The 23,589-nt window shown below is 42.6% G+C and overlaps 1 protein-coding gene across 1 annotated transcript in view; it reads right to left on the reverse strand.

Annotated features, from left to right (window-relative positions):
* The window catches only part of acp5 (acid phosphatase 5, tartrate resistant), a 29,977-nt gene that overhangs the window by 2,128 nt on the left and 4,260 nt on the right, over window positions 1-23,589 (reverse strand). Inside the window, exons 4-7 of the mRNA XM_062971450.1 lie at window positions 16,796-16,913; window positions 6,359-6,616; window positions 4,542-4,669; window positions 2,837-3,182 (exon numbers count right to left, since the gene is read on the reverse strand). Coding sequence (XP_062827520.1) covers window positions 2,837-3,182; window positions 4,542-4,669; window positions 6,359-6,616 — 732 coding nt within the window. The 5' untranslated portion in view covers window positions 16,796-16,913. The remainder of the gene's footprint in view (window positions 1-2,836; window positions 3,183-4,541; window positions 4,670-6,358; window positions 6,617-16,795; window positions 16,914-23,589) is intronic.

The following is a 23,589-nucleotide window of genomic DNA, read 5'->3' on the forward strand; positions in this document are numbered from 1 at the left end:
TGCCGACCTTTCAGTCAGCAAGTTCAGCAGCTCAGCGGTTTAATCCGCTGCACCACCGTGGGCTCATATCTATCATGGTATTGCCTAAAATCAATCTGGTAAGGTAAGGGCACATTCTGGGGAGTTAAGGATCTAGTTCTTAACTCAATCAGAAATGTGAAGAATGGTGTAGAAAACACAAGAGGCGCAACAAGGGCTGTGGGAAGAATGACAAACTGTCTTTACGATAAACCAAGATACAGAGAACACTACTGGCAGTGTCTGTTCAGGGGATGCTAAGTAACACAAGTCATGGAATAATGTGTCCCTATGCTTACTATCTGTGATGGAAGATCAAGGCTGAATGAAGGAAAAGACCAAGTATGGATGACAAATGGAAGCAGTGGCTAAGATGTGGTCAAGGTCAAACATCCAGCAGAAGATACATACAATGACTCAAGGAAGGCTTTGGTAAAAAGAGCTACTATTTGACTTTGAAGGCAACAAGATGGCTAACTCTGGAGATTACAGGGGGGGCGGGTGGCTTCTATAAAGTTACTATGGATCAGCGGAAAATACAAAATTGGAAAAGTGGTAACTGGAGATGTAGTAGCACATTAGCAAAGTAACTCCTTTTTCTTCCATGGAGGGAAAAAGGCTGCAGACTAGAAGCAACACAAGAGCCACAAAACATGCAAGCAAGTAAAAAACAATTATATGATGTTCTTCTTCGTAAATGACATAGAGATAGCTCACAACTTCCCCATGTTACAGACAGAAGATGGGAAACAGTGGCCTTTAAAGTACACTGATCAATCTTATCTGGACAGTCCCAAATTTGCTGCTTGAGGTGAAAGGAAAAAATGATAGCACCACCTATATATATGTTCTGTTTAACATCTTTATTAATGACTTAGACGAAGGGTTAGAAGGCACGATCATCAAGTTTGCAGATGACACCAAACTGGGTGGGATAGCCAACACTCCAGAAGAAAGGAGCAGAATTCAAAACGATCTTAACAGACTAGAGAGATGGGCCGAAACTAACAAAATGAAGTTCAACAGGGATAAATGCAAGATACTTTTCTTCGGCAGAAAAAAATGGAATGCAAAGATACAGAATGGGGGACACTTGGCTTGACAGCAGTACGTGTGAAAAAGATCTTGGAGTCCTTGTGGACAACAAATTAAACATGAGCCAACAATGTGATGCGGCTGCTAAGAAAGCCAACGGGATTTTGGCCTGCATCAATAGGAGTATAGTGTCTAGATCCAGGGAAGTCATGCTACCCCTCTATTCTGCCTTGGTCAGACCACACCTGAAATACTGTGTCCAATTCTGGGCACCGCAGTTGAAGGGAGATGTTGGCAAGCTGGAAAGCGTCCAGAGGAGGGCAACTAAAATGATCAAGGGTCTGGAGAACAAGCCCTATGAGGAGCGGCTTAAAGAGCTGGGCATGTTTAGCCTGCAGAAGAGAAGGCTGAGAGGAGACATGATAGCCATGTACAAATACGTGAGGGGAAGTCATAGGGAGGAGGGAGCAAGCTTGTTTTCTGCTGCCCTGGAGACTAGGACACGGAACAACGGCTTCAAACTACAGGAAAGGAGATTTCACCTGAACATTACAAGTTAGCTGGCATTGCCTCTCCTAACGTGCGACGGGAAGTTGCTGCTAACGGTGAGAGAAATAAGGTCGAACACTGTGAAAGCCACCCACTGCATGACTATCAGCCTCCTCCCACCAGACTCAAATCAAGGAAGGGCTTCATGAGAACCACCACTCCTCTTGATGTTCCTCCAGCAGCAGCAAGGGTGTCTCTCTAGGCAGCTAAACCTGGCAATTCTAACTGGATGGCTCCCCAAGAGGGTCTTCCTCCAGGGGCAAGCCAAGAATGGGCAACTTGGAAGTCCCTGAACAGACTCAGAAGTGGAGTGGGCAGATCAAAAGACAACTAGGCAAGGTGGCACTACCTGGAGGAACCCTCCACCTTGTGTGACTGTGGAGCAGAACAAACAACTCCGCATATGTATGCTTGCCCACAATGTCCTGCCTCATGCACGGAGGAGGAGTTGTTTAAAGCTACGGACAATGCGGTTGCTGATGCCTGTTTTTGGTCTAAAACTATTTAGTTGCTTGTGATTTCCTTTTTTACCCCCATCATTTTAAAATGTATTTGTTATGCAATGCTTTTGACACGAAATAAATAACCTGAACATTAGGAAGAACTTCCTCACTGTGAGGGCTGTTCGGCAGTGGAACTCTCTCCCCCAGACTGTGGTGGAGGCTCCTTCTTTGGAGGCTTTTAAGCAGAGGCTGGATGGCCATCTGTCAGGGGTGCTTTGAATGCGATTTCCTGCTTCTTGGCAAGGGGTTGGACCATGAGGTCTCTTCCAACTCTACTATTCTATGATTCTATGATTCTATATAAGATAAGATAGTAGACATAAGATACCATCTTCCCATCACTAGAACAGAACAGGGAGGTTTAAGGTCGATTATTGAGAACAAGTTGCAGCAGGGAACAGCAGAAGACAGTTGTGGTTGCTGTCTTTATGGCTGGAGTTACACTGCCATATAATCCAGTTTTTGATCCCAGATGAATCTACACTGCCATATAATTCAGTCCAAAGCAGATAATCTTGGATCAGAAACTGGATTATATGCCAGTGTAGATGGGGATTATATATCACTCAGTACCTATTGGTTAAGGTGATTTCCCCATTCTACCAAATGGCAGGGCCAGAGTTACTTTGGACCACCAATTGTGTTCTTTCACCAGAAAGCATGGAAGAAACAAACTCCAAGGAAGACAGCAGAGTTCAAATGACAGGATTCTTTTTTTCCCCTTGACTCACCTGCAAGTTGTGATCATGGCCACACAAGTAGGCTGTGGCTTTGTATTTCAGCAGCAGTGGCTGCAGTTGCTTGACCAGGCATGCAGTGGGGCCATGCTTCCCCACAGACCACACTGGGTAGTGCCCAGCCACGAGCAAGTAGTCGTCTTGGGAGTTGGCCATCTGTTTGCGAAGCCAGGAGAGCTGGCTACGGGCCATGTTGGGATCCCGTGCATGCAAGGGCTGCTCATCTTGGAAGTCGTCCGAATTGCCACAGATAGTCACAGTGTCGATCATGAGGATGGCAACGGAAGCATTGCTGCCAGGCACCTTGAACCTCAGCTTGTAGTAGTACTTGGGGAAATGCCTGAAGGGCAAAAGGCAGGAAGGGAAACAATCAGAAAACAATTCCACTTCACAACATTATTTGTGGGATGTTCAGTTTCTTCCTTAAGGAAGGTATCTTGTTAGTCTGCAAAAGTTTGGTGGTAACACAGGAGGCAGACTTCCCAAGAGTTTCTCCCAAATTATACAGTTCCTTCCCATGGGTCCTGGTTTGCCCACTTACATCTCTTTTTCTGCTGTCAGTTTATTCTGGCTTTTGAATGTTAATTGCCAATAGCAGAAGTTCTTCTATTCAGGGTGTGCTATATTTATTTATACTTTTATAATCATTAGTATATTTTAACTATCTTTCTAAAACCTCACTGGGATTACAACAGATTCTGGTGGTTTGTTGGAGTTTTAGTTTAATTTTTGTTTAATTTTAGTTTAATTTATTTGTGAATTCCAAATCCGTATGAATGCTCAAATCCCAATGGTAAAATGGCATTGCTTACGGTATATAAAATGGCAAAAATATTTTTGGATTTTAAAATTTGTTTATTTGGAATATTTGGAAGCCATGGATACAGAGGGTCTGCTGTAATGTTTTTAGTGTGATTGTGTGTTTCATTGTTTATTAACTTTTGTACAATGAATTGTTTGACTGTATCTTGCATTGTCAAAGGCTTTCAAGGCTGCAGTCACTTGGGTGTTGTGTGGTGTCCGGATTGTGGTCTAGCAGCATTTTCTCCTGACCTGGACACTCCACAGTTATTCCAAATAAACAAATTTTAAAATCCAAAAATATTTTGCCATTTTATATAAGTGATGCAATTTTACCATTGGGATTTGAGCATTCATGGGGTTTTGGTATTCAGAAGGGGTTAAGCCAAAATCACCATCAGATCCTCTGAAGATGCCAGCCACAGATGCAGGCGAAACATCAGGAGGAAATGCTGCAAGAACATGGGTATACACTCTGGAAACTACACAACACCCTAGTAACTGTATTTTGTTTTAAATCAAATTCTAATCCCCCTTGGAAATGAAATGGAATATATTTTTAAAGCAACAATAAATAATAAATCCATATTAAATTGTTTAATCTGTGAGGCAAATTTTTAAGTCAATGAATACTGAGGTACTTCCCATCTCATTCCAGTTAAAACAAATGAGAAATATGAAAAGTAAGAGAGTCTCCACATAATGTCTATATACGTACATAATAGACAATGTGATTTGATGTGGGCAAGCTTCATTTTGTTTATTTGTTTGTTTGCTTTCTTGTTTAGTTCTGGGAAACTGAAAGAGATCCTCTTTCTCCCACAAACTCTTCTCTTTTCACATCATGCTACAGTTTATCTTCAACAAATAATAGCAAGCCCGTAAAGATATGCCTTACCAACGCTTGGAGATCTTGCTGTAGGCAATCTGGGCAGAGACATTCCCTGAATGGTCGTGATTTCCAGCCAAAACATACCAGGGCAACTTTCTAAGCGAGGGAGCCTGGAAAACGGACTCAAAGGTCTCCTGCCAGGAAAAGTAAGAGTATTTATGTGTACTGATGCAAAAGAAGGAAAGATTAACTTTAGCCCTCCAACAAACTAATTTGCAGAATCTGTAAGAAGAATGGAAACATTTATAGACGTTGTGCAAAACCAAAAAATGACGACCACCACAGGATTTGATAATTAAAAATAAGATAAATAATACATGGTTATCTTTTTCCTTCCCTTTTCCCCCCACTCCCTATTCCCTACTCTCCTAACAACTCTTTAAGGTAAGTCCCCTGACATTAAGTCTAGTTGTGTCCGACGCTGGGGGTTGGTGCTCATCTCCATTTCTAAGCCGAAGAGCCAGCGTTATCCATAGACACCTCCAAGGTCATGTGGCCAGTATGACTGCATGGAGCGCATGCAGAAATCTATACACATAATAAAAGTGAAAATATGTATGTATGTGTGCACACTTACACAAACAAGCTCCCACTTCCACAAAGAGCTATAGCTCCCGCTACCCAGGAGACACTAGTGTCTCTCCTTCCCATGGCATTGCAGGTTCTAGAGAGTGCCATAAACATGTACAAGAACCCTGCCAATATCCTCCACAAACACCATACTGTCCACTACCCAAATGAAGGCTTTCCTCCTATATTTTCTGTTTTTCCTCCACCACAGACATCCCAGTGTTTCTTACTCTCTCCATTGGTGTGGAATTTGCATGACCCCGCCCACTGCCTCTCTCATAACCCTTTCCTATTCTTTTCAAGACATAGCAAAATCAAAGTTTGCTACAGAAGAGTCTCACTTATCCAACCTTTGCTTATCCAACGTTCTGGATTATCCAACGCAGTCTGCCTCCCACCCAGATCCACAGCTGTTTCTCTAGGCTGCAAGGACTGAACTTTTTACCAATTTAATTTCCGGCAATGTTGTTACTGTAAGTTCATTTTATGCAATTCTATCTTCATTTGTAGTCAATTTGTTAGTAGCCAATTTTTTTGTAGTCAGTGTTTTCAATACATTGTGATGTTTTGGTGCTAAATTCGTAAATACAGTAATTACTAGGCCCAGGCTGTGGCACAGGCTGGAGAGCAAGCCAGCTGCAACAAGCTGCAATGAATCACTCTGACCAGGAGATCATGAGTTCGAGGCCCGCTCAGAGCCTATGTTTGTCTTGTCTTTGTTCTATGTTAAAAGGCATTGAATGTTTGCCTATATGTGTAATGTGATCCGCCCTGAGTCCCCTTCGGGGTGAGAAGGGCAGAATATAAATGCTGTAAATAAATAAATTACTACATAATGTTACTATGCATTGAACTGCTTTTTTCTGTCAATTTGTTGTAAAACATGTTTTGTTGCCTAATTTGTAAAATCATAATGTAAATTGATGTTTAATAGGTTTTTCCTTAATCCCTCCTTATTATCCAACATTTTCATTTATCCAACATTCTGCAGGCCCGTTTATGTTGGATAAGTGAGACTCTACTGTATTTAGATTTTTTTCTGTAGGAGGGGAGGAGAACATTTTCAGGCCATGGATGGTTGAATCCATGGATATGGAGAGCCAACTATATAGAAGATGAAGTGCATTCTATCATAGTAGCATACTGGGACCAGAAGTGAGGTAATTCAATGGCATTCGGTCATATCCATGATATCATGGAATCACAATCTTTCAGGGAATGTATCCCCCACGGATATGGACGATTCTCTGTACCTGAAAACGCTTGTCATAGACATCATTAACACCACTGTAGTAGAAGTTGTCTCCCAGGGAGAGGATGAAATCAGCTCCTAGTGATGCTGCTGTCCGCCCCATCTCCTTGGCTACGGCCACCTCACGGGCCGTGTAGAAAGGCGCATTGGGGACTCCGCCCCAGTCTCCCACAGCAATGAAGCGCAAGGAGGAAGAGCCGGCATGAAGGTCTGTCGGGGCAGCCAGGAAAAGCCCCAAGAGGAATAGGTAGCCCAGCATCTGGAAAGGAAAAAGGTGAAACCACAGTGAGGAGGACAGAAACCTTTTGTTTCACGTATTCTTAGAAAGGTAGCAAACAATGTCAGTCGTTGACTCTAGTGCTCATTTTCAGGATGGCTAATGAACTAAAGTGGAACCTCATTTTCATTTTTCTCCAAGGATGCATCTACACTGTACAATTAATATAGTACTGTGGTGGTGGCACAGTGTTTTAAAGCACTGAGCTGCTGAACTTGCAGACCGAAAGGTCCCAGGTTCAAATCCCGGGAGCGGAATGAGCGCCCGCTGTTAGCCCCAGCTCCTGCCAACCTAGCAGTTCGAAAACATGCAAATGTGAGTAGATGAATAGGTACCGCTCTGGCGGGAAGGCAACGGCACTCCATGCTGTCATGCCGGCCACATGACCTTGGAGGTGTCTACGGACAACGCCGGCTCTTCGGCTTAGAAATGAAGATGAGCACCAACCCCCAGAGTTGGTCACAACTGGACTTAACGTCAGGAGAAAACCTTTACCTTTACCTTAATTTAACTTCAATGACTCAATGCTATGGAATCATGAGTGTCGTAGCCTTCTCTGCCAAAGAGTGCTGATGCCTCACCGAACAACATCTCCCATGATTCTGAAGCATTGAACCATGGCAGACAAAGAGCATTTGTTATATAGTGTAGATGCACCTTAAGACTGTTATTCTGCTGTCTGCCAATGTAAAGGTCTTTGAGGATGCAATCATGTACACACCAGGAGTCCATGAGTAGCTATTTGTTTAGAATCACACCATAAATCTGCCTAACAATCATAGAAGACATATTTTCTACATTTGTATATGAAAACATTGGGAATTCCAGTATTCTTGGAGGCTTTCATGGCCGGAATCACTGGGTTGCTGTGAATTTTCCAGGCTGCATGACCATGTTCCAGATGCATTCTCTCCTGATGTTTCACCCACATGTACGGCAGGCATCCTTAAGTAGTTGTGAGGTCTATTGGAAACCAGGCAAGTGGGGTTTACATATCTGTTGTATAATGTCCAGGGTGGGAGAAAGTACTCTTGCCTGTTTGAGGCAAGTGTGAATGTTGAAATTGGCCAGCTTGATTAGCACTGAATAGCCTAGCAGCTTCAAAGCCTGGCTGCTTCCTGCTTGGGGGAATCCTTTGTTGGAAGTGTTATTTATTTATTTATTTTACAGTATTTATATTCTGCCCTTCTCACCCCGAAGGGGACTCAGGGTGGATCACATTACACATATAAGGCAAACATTTAATGCCTTTAACATAGAACAAAGACAAGACAAACATAGGCTCCGAGCTGGCCTCGAACTCATGACCTCTTGGTCAGAGTAATTTGTTACAGCTAGCTGCAGCTGGCTGGCTGTTCACCAGCCTGTGCCACAGCTCAGGCCTGTGTTAGCTGACCCTGATTGTTTCCTCTATGGAATTCCATATTTTTGAGTGTTGTTCTTTATTTACTGTCCTGATTCTAGAGTTTTCTTTAATACAGGCAGCCAGATTTTGTTCATTTCCATGAAGCAGCCAGGCTTTGAAGCTTTAGTTCATTAGGCAACCTCTGAGGGTGCCTGCCATAGATGCAGATGAAATGTCAGGAGAGAATGCTTCTGGAACATGGCCATACAGCCCAGAAAACTCACAGCAACCCTGTGATTCTGGCCATGAAAGCCTTCGACAACATGTCAGGAGAGAATGCTTCTGGAACATGGCCATACAGCCCAGAAAACTCACAACAGCCCTGTAATTCTGGCCATGAAAGCCTTTGACAACATGTCAGGAAAGAATGCTTCTGGAACATGGCCATACAGCCCGGAAAACTCACAACAGCGCTGTGATTCTGGCCATGAAAGCCTTTGACAACACGTCAGGAGAGAATGCTTCTGGAACATAGCCATACCGCCTGGAAAACTCACAGCAACCCAACTCCAGTATCATTTTTAAAATCACTTTTGAAAATGTTTGTATCAATATATTCTTTCCAAACTTTAGTTTTAAGACTGCCAATCTGCCATTGCTCACTTCAAGGTTTCCTTTAAAACACAAAACTATGCCTATCTCAATGAATCAAGCATAATTTGATGTGTCTCTCATGAGAATCAAGACCTTAGTTTTTGGACTTTTTCTCAGGGTTATAGGCATAGGGTCACAGCCTCAGGCTTGCAGTGCAAAACTAAGCCAGAAGGCAAAACACTGACTCAATCAATCAATCAATCAATCAAAAGACATAGCATTCGGATTTCCTGAGCAGAGAGGCAACAGGGAGTGAGACCATCAAGAAACACATAATCTTTCCAATTTTGTTGTAATTATGGGAGCACTGAACCCAGATCTGGCAACTCAAAAGGCCCTTTCACAATATATTTGTTTCTGCCCTGAGCTCATTCCTCAAAGAGAATATCAAGTTTGCAGACGACACAAAACTGGGAGGGATAGCTAACACTCCAGAAGACAGGAGCAGAATTCAAAACGATCTTGACAGACTAGAGAGATGGGCCAAAACTAACAAAATGAAGTTCAACAGGGACAAATGCAAGATACTTCACTTCGGCAGAAAAAATGGAAATCAAAGATACAGAATGGGGGACGCCTGGCTTGACAGCAGTGTGTGCGAAAAAGACCTTGGAGTCCTCGTGGACAACAAGTTAAACATGAGCCAACAATGTGATGCGGCTGCTAAAAAAGCCAATGGGATTCTGGCCTGCATCAATAGGGGAATAGCGTCTAGATCCAGGGAAGTTATGCTCCCCCTCTATTCTGCCTTGGTCAGACCACACCTGGAATACTGTGTCCAATTTTGGGCACCACAGTTGAAGGGAGATGTTGACAAACTGGAAAGCGTCCAGAGGAGGGCGACTAAAATGATTAAGGGTCTGGAGAACAAGCCCTATGAGGAGCGGCTTAAAGAGCTGGGCATGTTTAGCCTGCAGAAGAGAAGGCTGAGAGGAGACATGATAGCCATGTACAAATACGTGAGGGGAAGTCATAGGGAGGAGGGAGCAAGCTTATTTTCTGCTGCCCTGCAGACTAGGACACGGAACAATGGCTTCAAACTACAGGAAAGGAGATTCCACTTGAACATCAGGAAGAACTTCCTCACTGTGAGAGCTGTTCGACAGTGGAACTCTCTCCCCGGGGCCGTGGTGGAGGCTCCTTCCTTGGAGGCTTTTAAGCAGAGGCTGGATGGCCATCTGTCGGGGGTGCTTTGAATGCGATTTCCTGCTTCTTAGCAGGGGGTTGGACTAGATGGCCCATGTGGTCTCTTCCAACTCTACTATTCTATGATTCTATGATTCTATATTCAGAAGTGAGACAAAAGAGAATTAGCGAGGAGGCCTTTACAAGGGCAAGCAATCTAATTGAAGATGTTGAAATACAGTTACAGGGCAGTTTAATCTCTCTGGCTTTACTTAGAGCTTGGGAGCAGCCTAACAAAATGTATAAGTAAATCATTGTTGATGTGTAATACACATTGTCGATGAGAAATGACTGTGCTGCAGCTATTGTTGTAGTATGCCTTCAAATTGACACTGTCACTGGAGTTTCTTGGTAAGATTTGTTCAGAAGGTGTTGTCTCCTCCTTTTGAGGAGGAAGGAGTGTGACCTGGCCAAGGTCACTCAGTAGGTTTCCATGATCAAGTAGAGATTTGAGTCCTGGCCTCAGACTACTAGGAGACCACTACCTGGAGACAACGACATGGAGCAATGGGTTCACATGACAGGAAAGGAGATTCCACCTGAACATTAGGAAGAACTCCCTGACCATAAGAGCTGTTCAACAGTGGAACTCTCTGCTTCAGAATGTGGTGGAAGCTTCATCCTTGGAGGTTTTAGTTATTTATTTTTATTTTTAATTTAAATATTTATTTAGAAAGACATTTACATACAGCCTTTGAGCGCCTCCTCCATAAGTGCCTTCAGGGTAATATAGAATAATAACACAAAATACAGCAAAGAAAAACGAGACAAACAAAAGATAGCACAATTAACAGACAAATAAAACCCACTGAAAACACTGCCCACATAAGAAAAAAAAATAACCCTCGAAGGTATTAACAATGATTGAAAGCTGAGGTGATTACATTGCAAAACCCGAGGCATAGTTATACTGTTATGGATCTCTGGGTTAGAGTCCCTGCATAATTTCCATTTAATAAAAATTACCTTGAGAGGAGAATTACAAATTTGAGAGTAAAAGATATGCATGTTTAAAATGGTAGTTTTCATGCTGATGGATATCTGCTTCAACCTTTATATCTCACCAGGGAATTAACCCATCTGCTTTTGTAAGGATAATAACAACAATAATCATCATTATTAATGCCATTATTATCATCATTATGTTCATTTAAAAGTCCGAACCAGGTTCACATCAATCACACAATAATAATAATAATAATAATAATAATAATAATAATAATAATAATAATAATAAGCTACACAACAAGTTTAGTACACAATAAGATCACTATGCTGGTTGTTGTATTGGATCACGTGTCGGACACATGTACATAACACAGCATTCATGCACATTAGGTTCAAGTTATTGTAGATTATGCTTGTGGATTATGTGATTACTTGTATTTTTTTAGTTTTAAATGTTCTTATTGTTTTAACTATATTTTATTATCCCATTTTAAATGTCTATTTAAATTTGTATTGTTCTTAAGGCATCAAATAGCTGCTAATATGTAAAGCCACCTTGAGTCCCCTTCAGAGTGGAGGAAGGTGGGATAGAAATATCGCAGATAAATAAATAAATAAATAAATAAATAAATGGGGTTTTTGTCTCTGAAGGGCCTAGGATTTTAGAGGTATTATTATTATTATTATTATTATTATTATTATTATTATTATTATTATTATTATTATTATTTTATTATGACACAGCAAACAAGATAGATATGCTGGATTTCGTATCACAAAATCACAAGTCGAACACTTCCCAAGCGTCTAGGACTGTGTGATGTATTTTCGGATGATGCGTGCAGATCCTAGTAGGGTGGCCTTTTGCAGTTGGCAGATCGTAATTTTGTCAATGTCTATTGTTTCCAAATGCTGGCTGAGATCTTTTGGCATGGCACCCAGTGTGCCCATCACCACCGGGACCACCTGCACTGGTTTCTGCCAGAGTTTTTGAAGTTCAGTCTTGAGGTCCTGATAGCGGCTGAGTTTTTCCTGTTGTTTTTCATCAATGCGACTGTCATCTGGGATGGCAACATCAATAATCCAAACCTTTTTCTTTTCCACAACTGTGACGTCTGGTGTGTTGTGTTCCAGAACTTTGTCAGTCTGGATTCGGAAGTCCCACAGTATCTTTGTGTGCTCATTTTCCAATACTTTTGCAGGTTTGTGATCTCACCAGTTCTTTGCTGCTGGGAGGTGGTACTTGAGGTATAAGTTGTTGTTGTTATTATTATTATTATTATTATTATTATTATTATTATTATTATTATTATTATTATTATTATTAATTGTGTGATAATGCAAAGCCAGTCCAGGCCTTTTAAACAGAGGCACCTATAACCTTTTGTTATATTGGAGTTGTTTTTTTCTAGTTCTGAGTGTGTGTTCTGGGTGTGTTTAGTTCTGAGAAAGTTCAGATGCTCATTCTGATAAAAGGGTATGTGCTGAACCTGATTGTAGCGCCCCAGTATCCCAGCAGAGAACAGCTAATATGTAACTGTTTTACTTACTTTTGAAAAAAATGGTAGAGCAAACAGTTCACATTGTAACTATAACAGCAACTTAACTACTTTTGGAGAGAGAATGGCACTATTATTGCAACACTTTTCAAAAAGGAAGAACCGCAAGACCAAGAACAAGCCACAAGACAAAGAGCCATCCAGAGATAAAGTGTTCTTACTATACATCAAGGGAACCACTGGCCACATAGGGAAGCTGATGAAGAAACACAACCTACAAACTATCTACAGACCCACAAAGAAAATCCAACAAATGCTACATTCAGCGAAGGACAAGATGGATCCTCTCTCCTCTGCAGGAGTCTACCGTATGGCATGCAGTTGTGTACAAGTCTACATAGAGACCACCAAACGCAGCAGCATTGTCCAGACAAGAATCAAGGAACATGAAAGGCAGAGAAGAAAAAATCAGGGCCAGCTAATCACCTCCTAACAAAGGATTCCATCTGGCAGGAAGTAGCCAGGCTTTGAAGCTGCAAGGCCATTCAATGCTAATCAACCTGATCAATTGCAACATTTATACTTGCCTCAAGCAGACAAGAGAGATATATATAAACCCCACTTGCCTAGTTTCCAACAAACTTCGCCCCTCTAAGGTTGCCTGCCATAGATGTGGGTGAAACGTCAGGAGAGAATGCTTCTGGAACATGACCATACAGCCTGGAAAACTCACACCAACCCGGTTTCTGTGCAGTGTATCCATTTATGACACTGCCTGCCAACTTTAGATACAGGGAACCATCATACATAAACACATAAAACTCCCTATGCTTCCACTGGATTGACTGGAAAACTTCATGGACATAGGCAGCAGTTGGATCAAAGCACAAATTCAGAAAAGATCCCAAGCCCCACTGGAAAATCATGTGAGCAAACATGGACCTGACTCTGATCCAAGCTTGTAATAATAATACATCAACCTCAAAAGATCAATTAGTAAAAATATATTGCTATTGCTTAGAATCTGCAGAGCCTGATACTTGTCTCATCTCAGGAGGGAGACCTCTGCTTAATTCCTGGAGCTACGCATTCTTGCTTTAATGGTTTTTCTTGAGACATACAAGATTATTGCTTTTCTAAACTCCTAGTTCATCATGTTTAATCACATCCAGTGTAAAAAATATGCATTAATAAGGGAAATGGTTGAAGCAGACGTCCCAGACATGACTATGCACATAATCTAGTTAGTTGATCAGCTATTTCCACATTTTGATTACTCAGTTGCTTGTGAGTCAATCCCAAATAGCCTGAAGGCACCAGGTTCCTGCTGATCTTGAGAAAGAAATAGAATCAGCCCTGGTGAGTGTTGAATGGACAATTAGCAATGAATAAAGGTGCTGGAGGCTGTATTTCAGGGGAAGCGACTGACAAAACCATATCTAAGTATTCCTTCATAGGAAAACCCTAAGAAATTAATGGAGTTGGCATAAGTAAACAGGCAACGTAAAGGCACATAGAATCAAATAATAGAGCTGGAAGAGACCACATGAACCATCTCTATGCCATGTAGGAAAAGCACAATCAAAGGACCCCTGACATATACAGTAAACATATACATACTGTAATCAGGTTGTAATAATCCAAAACACTTTGAAGAGCATACTTCAAACATTCACATTATTTGGATTTTCATTTGCTATTTGCTCTTAGCATCCTATAGTGTGGGAGTATTTTAGTTTACCAAAGATGACCCTTCCTCCTGGTCTCTTTTATCTTTCATGTGCTTTAAAAATTGTTTGTTTTTTATAAATGCTAGGCCTTCACCCCCCCCCCCCCCCTCCCATCACACTGTAAATCTGCTAGCATTTCTGGACTACAACTTCCAGGATTTCCTTAACTCAACTTTTGTATTGTGCCTTTTAAACTTGACTAAGTGTACAATTGTTAGCCACCTGGAGTCCCCACGGGGAGAAAGATGGGGTAATAATAATAATAATAATAATAATAATAATAATAATAATAATAACTGACGAAACCATTGATCATATCCTCAGCTGCTGTAAGAAAATTGCACAGACAGACTACAAACAGAGGCACAATTATGTGGCCCAAATGATTCATTGGAACTTATGCCTCAAGTACCACCTTCCAGCAGGAAAGAACTGGTGGGATCACAAACCTGCAAAAGTATTGGAAAATGAGCACACAAAGATACTGTGGGACTTTCGAATCCAGACTGACAAAGTTCTGGAACATAACACACTAGACATCACAGTTGTGGAAAAGAAAAAGGTTTGGATCATTGATGTTACCATCCCAGGTGACAGTCGCATTGACAAAAAACAACAGGAAAAACTCAGCTGTTATCAGGACCTCAAGATTGAACTTCAAAGACTCTGGCAGAAACCAGTGCAGGTGGTCCCGGTGGTGATGGGCACACTGGGTGCCGTGCCAAAAGATCTCAGCCGGTATTTGGAAACAATAGATATTGACAAAATTACGATCTGCCAACTGCAAAAAGCCACCCTGCTGGGATCTGCACGCATCATCCGAAAATACAGCACACAGTCCTAGGCACTAGGGAAGTGTTCGACTTGTAATTTTGTGAAATGAAATCCAGCATATCTATCTTGTTTGCTGTGTCATAATAAAATAATAATAATAATATAAAGCCCTGATGGACGAATCAATGGAGTGTGGAACCACTTTAACTATACAGCGAAGGGATTCCCCGAAATGCAAAGGCAAGAGGCCACTATAACCAGAAATGTAATCTAATAATATAAACTATAAGACAGCATTTCCTATATATGCTATTGTCATAGAACATTCAGTGTACAAACAAGGATGATAGAGATTCAAAATATATACTAAATGCTTCCAAAAACAGTCTCTAAACCAAAATATAATCACTGTGTTACAAACACACATACATTCATAGAAAGCTTTCTATATATAAGACTTTCTGTATCTATTTCAGATTTCAATATTAACGTCAATATACGTTATTATATTATATATAATATAATATAACGTAGTACAATTTTACATCGGATCTGTGCTACATTAGAACAGTAAAGACAAATATCACTTAAGTAAAATAAACATTAAATATTAAATAACAAAAAAAATAAAATAGGCTAATCTGGGAATCTGCTATTGCAACACATCCAATGAAGTTTTTAAAAACCAGTATAAAAAAGGATTAGGACTAAGTACGGTCCAGTCTACTTGGAATACACAAAGCTTGGAATACAGGTGTGGACTCAGATAACGCAGTTCAAAGCAGATATCCTGTATTCTGGGATATAAGGCTGTGTGGAAGGGCCCTAAAACTTGTCATCCAAAAGATGAATTCTGGGAAATGTTTCCAACTCCAACTATTTGATTTCTGTCCAGAAAAATAGGAGGGGATGAATATCAGCAGGTGAATGAGTGAGGCCAGGAAAGGAAGAGTGGAGGGTTGGGGAAGGAAGGATGGAAGGGAGGGAAGGGAAGGGAGGGAGGGAGGGAGGGAGGGAAGGAGGGAAGGAAGGAAGGAAAGAAGGAAAGAAGGAAGGAAGGAAGGAAGGAAGGAAGGAAGGAAGGAAGGAAGGAAGGAAGGAAGGAAGGAAGGAAGGGGAAGCAAGGGAGGAAAGAAGGGAAGGAAGGGAAGAAAGGGAGGAAGGGAAAGAAAGGAAGGAAAGGGAAGGAGGGAAGGAAGGAGGGAAGGAAGGAAGGAAGGAAGGAAGGAAGGAAGGAAGGAAGGAAGGAAGGAAGGAAGGAAGGAAGGAAGGAAAGGGAAGGAGGGAAGGAAGGAAGGAAGGAAGGAAGGAAGGAAGGAAGGAAGGAAAGGGAAGGAGGGAGGGAAGGAAGGAAGGAAGGAAGGAAGGAAGGGGAAGCAAGGGAGGAAGGAAGAGAAGAAGGAAGGGAAGAAAGGGAGGAAGGGAAAGAAAGGAAGGAAAGGGAAGGAGGGAAGGAAGGAAGGAAGGAAGGAAGGAAGGAAGGAAGGAAGGAAGGAAGGAAGGAAGGAAAGGGAAGGAGGGAAGGAGGGAAGGAAGGAAGGAAGGAAAGAAGGAAGGAAGGAAGGAAGGAAGGAAGGAAGGGGAAGCAAGGGAGGAAGGGAGGAAGGAAAGGGAAGGAGTGAAGGAAGGAATAGAAGGGAAGGAAGGAAGGGAAGAAAGAAAGAAAGAAGGAAGGAAGGAAGGAAGGAAGGAAGGAAGGAAGGAAGGGGAAGCAAGGGAGGAAGGAAGGAAGGAAGGGAAGGGAAGGGAAGGGAAGGGAAGGAAGGGAAGGAGGGAAGGAAGGAAGGGAAGGAATAGAAGGGAAGGAGGGAAGGAAGGGAAGGAAGGGAGGAAGGAAGGAAGGAAGGAAAGGGAAGGAAGGAAGGAATAGAAGGGAAGGAAGGGAGGGAGGGAGGGGAAGGGAAGAGAAGGGAAGAGAAGGGAAGAGAAGGAAAGGGAGGAAGGAAGGGAAGGAAGGGAAAGGAAGGAAGGAAGGGTCCCATGATGAGGAAGAGAAGCGGCTGCCTGCGAGCAATGAGGGACTTACTGTTGGTTTGTAGTCAGTCTCCTTCGGTGGCTGCTTGGTCCCAGTCCAACGTGCCTTTCAGGAGGCCCAGAAGGTTAGCTCAGTGCGCCTCTGCCATAGCCGGGCAACTGATGCACCTCTACAAGATTGGAGAACATTTTATCAGGCACCGAAAAGGGGAAACGCAACCGCGCTTTGGGGAGGAGGGGGGTGCCCGGTGTGTATCCCTGAGCAGAAAAGCTGAGTGTAACGGAGGAGGGAGAAATGCCCCGATGATGACCCATAGTTACTTCTCCCCCCCCCCCCCCCCCCCGCCCTCCATGTGACATTTCCTCCTGCTCAGAGACCGCGATTAAAGTCATTCTTTAACCTGCCTCCACCCCAGGGCTGATAAGAGGCCAAAGGCGCACCAGCTCCCCTTTAACCCTTTCTCCTCCTGGGCAGCCAAAGGGACCTTCTCCATTGGGATCAGAAGGACAGGATCTGGACCAGACCAGGTTATGAATGGCAATTCATGGGAGTTCTCTGATCCATCCCATGCTTTATGCAGATCTATGCCCCCAATACCAAGAAAAATCCCTCACCCCAAGTCCTTACTTGCTAGGTCTGTTGGATGCTAGGCAAAGGAGGTTTATATATCTATGGAAGGTCCAGGGTGGGAGAAAACACTCTTGTCTGTTGGAGGCAAGTGTGACAGTTGCAATTAATCACCTTGATTAGCATTTAATGGCCCTGTGGCTTACAAGGCCTGGCTTCTTCCTGTCTGGAAGAAATCTTTTGTTGGGAGGTCTTAGCTGTCTCTGATTGTTTCATGTCTGGAATTCCTCTGTTTTCAGAGTGTTGTTTTTTATTTACTGTCCTGATTTTAGGGTTTTTTCTAAATAGTGATAGCGAGATTTTGTTCATTTTCATGGTTTCCTCCTTGCTGTTGAAATTGTCCACATGCTTGTGGATTTCAGTGGCTTCTCTGTGTAGTCTGACGTGGTAGTTGTTAGTCTGGTCCAGCATTTCTGTATTCTCAAATACAGTAGAGTCTCACTTATCCAAGCCTCGCTTATCCAAGCGTCTGGATAATCCAAGCCATTTTTGTCGTCAATGTTTTCAATATATCATGATATTTTGGTGCTAAATTCGTAAATACAGTAATTACAACGTAATATTACTGCGTATTGAACTACTTTTTCTGTCAAATTTGTTGTATAACATGATGTTTTGGTGCTTAATTTGTAAAGTCATAACCTAATTTGATGTTTAATAGTCTTTTCCTTAATCCCTCCTTATTATCCAAGATATTCACTTATCCAAGCTTCTGCTGGCCCGTTTAGCTTGGATAAGTGAGACTCTACTGTAATTTCAAGATTGTTAGGAGCTCTGTAGTAGTGATGTGCGCAGTATTTGTTTCATCTGTTTCATTCATCTGTTTGTTTAGTATGGCACCCCAGGCAGAGTGCACTTAGGCCTCATCCACACTGCCTATAAAATACAGATTATCCGTTTTGAACTGGATTATATGGTAGTGTAGACTCAAGGCCCTTCCACATAGGCTGGGCTGTGGCACAGGCTGGTTAGCAGTTAGCTGCAACAAATCACTCTGACCAAGAGGTCATCAGTTCGAGGCCCACCCGTGCCTGCGTTTGTCTCCGTCTCTGTTCTATGTTATGGCATTGAATGTTTGCCTTATATGTGCAATGTGATCCGCCCTGAGTCCCCTTCGGGGTGAGAAGGGCAGAATATAAATACTATAAATAAAATAAATAAATAATATGCTGTGTCCAGGTTGGTTCATCAACTTGGACACAGCATTATGTTGAATTCGTCGAGACTCGATGAGATATTATTCATTGAAAAACTAGAGCAAATTGTGTTGCAGGATGTCTCACAAAAACAAAGTTTGTGCAACTTTTTCCATGTTTTTACAATAGAACCAACTAGGGAATGCTATTTATAACCCAGGAATAATAAATAGATTTAAAAATAAAAGTTTTACCGATAGTAAATCAGAATTTGCAAGGCTTGCTGAACAGGCTGATTTTCTTTGTTATGAAGTATAGCTGAAGCATTTTCTGCAGCATCCACTGTAAATACAGTGCTCTCAAATTCTCGATGTAAATGTCTCAGTGGCATTCAGAAACATTTTACTGTTGCCAAATTTTTCACCATCCTAACATTGAGCTCAGCAGACCTCATTTGGGTTTGGGACCCACAGTTTAAGAAGCAATGCCCTAAAGCACTGGATCTTGGAAGCTAAGCAGGGTGAGCCCTGGTTAGTGTTTGGATTGGAGGCATATTTATTTATTTATTTACATCATTTTTACCCCGGCTTTCTCCCCAGGGGGACTCATATTTCTCAATTATTCTTAAAGAGCTTCTACAAACAGTCTTTTTATTTTTTAAAAAAAGCCTCCGGCCTCCACCAACAGGCTATAGTTCCCAATGCTATGGAGCCACCAAGTCACTCCCTCCTAGGACACTGCAGGGTATAGTGAGCACGTCCCAGTGTTCTTTTCTCTCTCCATTTGCATGAGCCCCTTAACCCTTTCCTACCCTTTCCTATGCCACACAGCAAAGAGAGGAATTGAGCAGCAACTGAACAGACTGGAGGGGGCTGGGAAGAATTCATGATTTATAGGAGTTGTAGGTCCTAGAATGTATAGTTCACCTGCAATCTGAGAGCACTCTGAACCCCACCAATGATGGACTTTGAACTAACTTGGCACACAGACCCAACATGGCCATCTTTGAATACTGGCTGACCTTGGGGGTGATTGAACTTGACATCCAGGTATTATAGTTTACCTGTATTCAGGGAACACGGAACCCATCCGATGACTGATCTGGATCAAACTTGGCACACAAATTCAACATGGCTAACTGGGAATATTGGTGAACTCTGGAGGTGATTGATCTTTATCTCTGGGAGTTACAGTTCACCTGTATTCCGTGAGCCCTCTGAACCCCACCAATGACAGATTTGGACCAAACTTGGCACACAGACCCAACGCTGCCAACCTTGGCATCAGAGAGTTATAGTTCAGAGAACACTGCACCCAACAAGTGATGGATCTAGACCAAGCTTGGCACACAGACACAACATGGCCAACTGTAAATACTGGCAGGTTTTATGGGTGATTGACCTTGACACCATAAAGTTATAGTACACTGATATTCAGAGAACACTGAACCCAGCAAGTGACAGATCTGGACCAAACTTGCCACACAGACCCAACATAGCCAACTGTGAATCTTGGCAGGTGTTTCAGGAAGTTTTCCCTGGGAATCTGGGAGTTATAGTTCACCCTCATCCAAAGAACACTTAACCCAGCCGACGACAGATCTGGACCAAACTTGGCACACAGTCCAAAACAGCCAACTTTGCATACTGGCAGGGTTTGTGGACGACAGATCCGGACCAAACTCGGCACACAGATCCAACATGGCCAACTGTGAATACTGGCACAGTTTTGGGGTGATTGCCATGGGAATCTGGGAGTGGTAATCACCCTTATTCAGAGAACACTGAACCCAGCTAATGACGGATGTGGACCAAATTTGGCACACAGACCCAACATGTCCAATTGTGAATATTGGGGGGAGGGGGTTGGGAGGGTTGACCCAAGATTTATGGAAATTGTAGTTCAGCCACATCCTTATGCATTTTCTAATGGGAGCATTCATTAAAAAAACAAGAAAGACTGTGTTTTTTTCCTAAGACATAGTGTAACATATGACCATACTGATATTACCTAACATCCAAAAACAAAGAATGCCAGAGCTAGTTATTAATAACACATATTAATAACACATAGTTGAAACCATGGCGGAGAGAGCCACAGACAGTGGGAGCCTAGAGTCTCCCCAGAATTGGTCTTGTGAACAATCAGATATACGGAGGAGCCCAGCAGCAGCTACCAGCACCATGGATACATTCTTTCCCCCTTTTATTACAATATAACCTTCTGTGGTGCATTATCCTCTATATTTGACTCTTTGTATCTTCTTTTCCCTTCTAGGTCTCTCCCTCACACACACACACACTCTCCTTCGCCTCCTACAGCCAGCCCCTAAAACCACTTGGCCCCCAAGCCCCACAGTCCTGGAAGTGGGGCTCCCTTCTGGATGGCCATCTGTCGGGGGTGCTTTGAATGCAATTTCCTGCTTCTTGGCAGGGGGTTGGACTGGATGGCCCATGAGGTCTCTTCCAACTCTACTATTCTATGATTCTATGATTCTCCTTCCCTCCCAACATCACATCCCAGCACCCCAATGAACCCAGTGCCAACCCTTGCCCCCGTGGATACCCCGGTTCCTGTGATCGGGAGTCCCCGGTATTCATGGACCCCCTATATATGTATAAAATAATAATGTATGTTTCATGAAAGAATTTTGAGGATCAAGCCACCAATCAAGCTCAGGTAACCCTTCACCTACTCATCGTGACCTCGGAGTCCCCTTCGGCGCTTCCTGGTCATCACAACAATGGAGTCCAGGCACCCATCATTTCTACCCATGCACCAGGCTGTACAAGAGACAATAGGATCCTGATAGTGGGCCACCTTTTGTGCAGCCACCTGGACATAATCAGAACTTTAATCACCCAGTACATCTGTCCTGATACTGGAAGGTTGTGCCCTGCCTTCCCAAGATGACATTTCCCCTTCCCCAGGACTGAATTGTCTAATCCTATCACTTTGGACAATACCCTATATAGACTACAATAGACATGGGCACTACAAGTGACCGACCTGCCTTAATGGGTCACTCATGAATACAAAGGGACATTTCCATAATTATCAGGGACCTGATGGCCCTGTTTTGTTCATCCCAAAAGAAGGACTGGGTGGTTCATTCCCAAAACTGCCTCTTCCTTTGTCTCCTGGACATCAGTCACTGGAAAGCAGTCCTGGCACTCCAGGAGAATCCTCCCAGTTGGCTATGATGTCAAAGCTGGCTCCGACAATCAACGAGAAGCTGGCTCCAGCTGGGGTGTGAGAGGGAAATACAAAGGATTTCTCGGTATAAAAATGTCTGTTTTGCCTATGTCAAGTATGTTGACTTCTTTATGCAGCTTACCATGAGCTGTTATCCTTTCCAACTGGATTGCAATAAAATACCTAAGTGGCTTTCTTCTTCAGCTGTTGAGATCTCTTTCTTGGGGAATATTGGGTGTATAGCTTCTTGGTCTTGCCAAGCACAGATCCACAGGCGGCCCACTGCCGGTACTGGGACTCAATATCCATGCTCTGGGCTTCCGCTATCCGCTGTCCAGATCTCACTATCCGTGACCCATTAAAATTGCTCGATTTCATTATATGTACAGAGCAGTGGCTATTTACTCAGGAAGGCAGGAAAGCTTACTCTCAGCTCATAGCAGGGATCAAAAATGTTTTTGCGTTTTAGATTTTTTGTTTTTGTTTTTTAATTCATGTACTTAGTTGTTGTGAGCAGGCTATTATTATGGACCTTCAAATGGATTCTGTCTTATTGCAATCCTGTCCTATTGTTTTCTTGGAATGGTTTATTCAAAGGAGGTTTGGCTGTGCCTTTCTATGAGGCTGAGAGAGTGTGACTTGCTCAAGTAGGTGTCCACAGCTGAAACTCCATCTACACTGCTGTATAATCCAGTTTCTGAGTCCAGATTATCTGCTTTCAACTGGGTTATATGGCAGTATACACTCATATAATCCAGCTCAAAGCAGATAGTCTGGATTCAGAAACTGGATGATATAGAAGTGCAGATCCAGCCTAATAGGAGATTTGATAACTGTTCTCCCAAAATCCTAAGGCTTTGATTGTACTTTTCCTGCATGGCAGGAGGGAGTTGAACTGGATGGCCTCTGGGGTTTCTGCCATCATCATCATCATCATCATCATCATCATCATCATCATCATCATTTATTTATTTTATATACCGCTCTTCTCCCCCAAGGGACCCATTATTATTATTATTGTCATCATTATTACAAAGGCTGGGTGACCATCTGTTGGAGATGCTTTGATTGTGCTTTTCCTGCATGGTAAAAGGGGTTGGACTGGATGGCCCTTGGGGTTTCTGCCATTATTGTTGTTGGTGGTGGTGGTGGTGTTGTTGTCGTCATTATTGCAAAGGCTGAGTGGCCATCTGTTGGGGATGCTTTGACTGTGCTATTCCTGTATGGCAGAAGGGAGTTGGACTGGATGGCCCCAAGGGTCTTCCATTGAAATACTGTTAAGCTTATGTTGATCAAAGAGTTTCCTCAACCTGATATATGCACATTATATATAATACAATATATAAACATTTATTGGGCTCCATAGGAAACTTTTGTTTCAAAAAGGGCTCCACAGCTGAAAACATTGGAGAACCCCTGCTCTAGTGTGATGAAGACTTTAGTCAAACACTAAAATCACTAAACCACACTGACTGGTTAATAAAACAACATTGCTGTGGTATTAACGTGTGCAAATTGATTGTTGGGTTATTGAGCTGCTTTTTTTGTTTCTGTAAAGCACTGGAATGCAATTTAATATACAGACTTATGGCAGTGTTTTCCAAACCCTGACCTTCCAGGTGTTTTGAACTTCAGCTCCCAGAAACTCTGGTCATTGGCTAAAGAAGTTAAGCCTTCTGGGGCCCCTTCCACACAGTTGAATAAAATCCCACATTTTCTGCTTTGAACTGGAATATATGGCAGTGTAGACTCAGATAACCCAGTTCAAAGCAGATATTCTGGGTTATATGGCTGTGTGGAAGGGCCCTGGGAATTGAAGTCCAAAAGTCAGAGAACTAGAGTTTGGGCAACACTGGTCTATGGGAGGAAGGATGGTGTGGGACAAAC

The sequence above is a fragment of the Anolis carolinensis genome, chromosome 2 (genome assembly GCF_035594765.1).
Source record: "Anolis carolinensis isolate JA03-04 chromosome 2, rAnoCar3.1.pri, whole genome shotgun sequence".
Classification (NCBI taxonomy): Eukaryota; Metazoa; Chordata; class Lepidosauria; order Squamata; family Dactyloidae; genus Anolis; species Anolis carolinensis.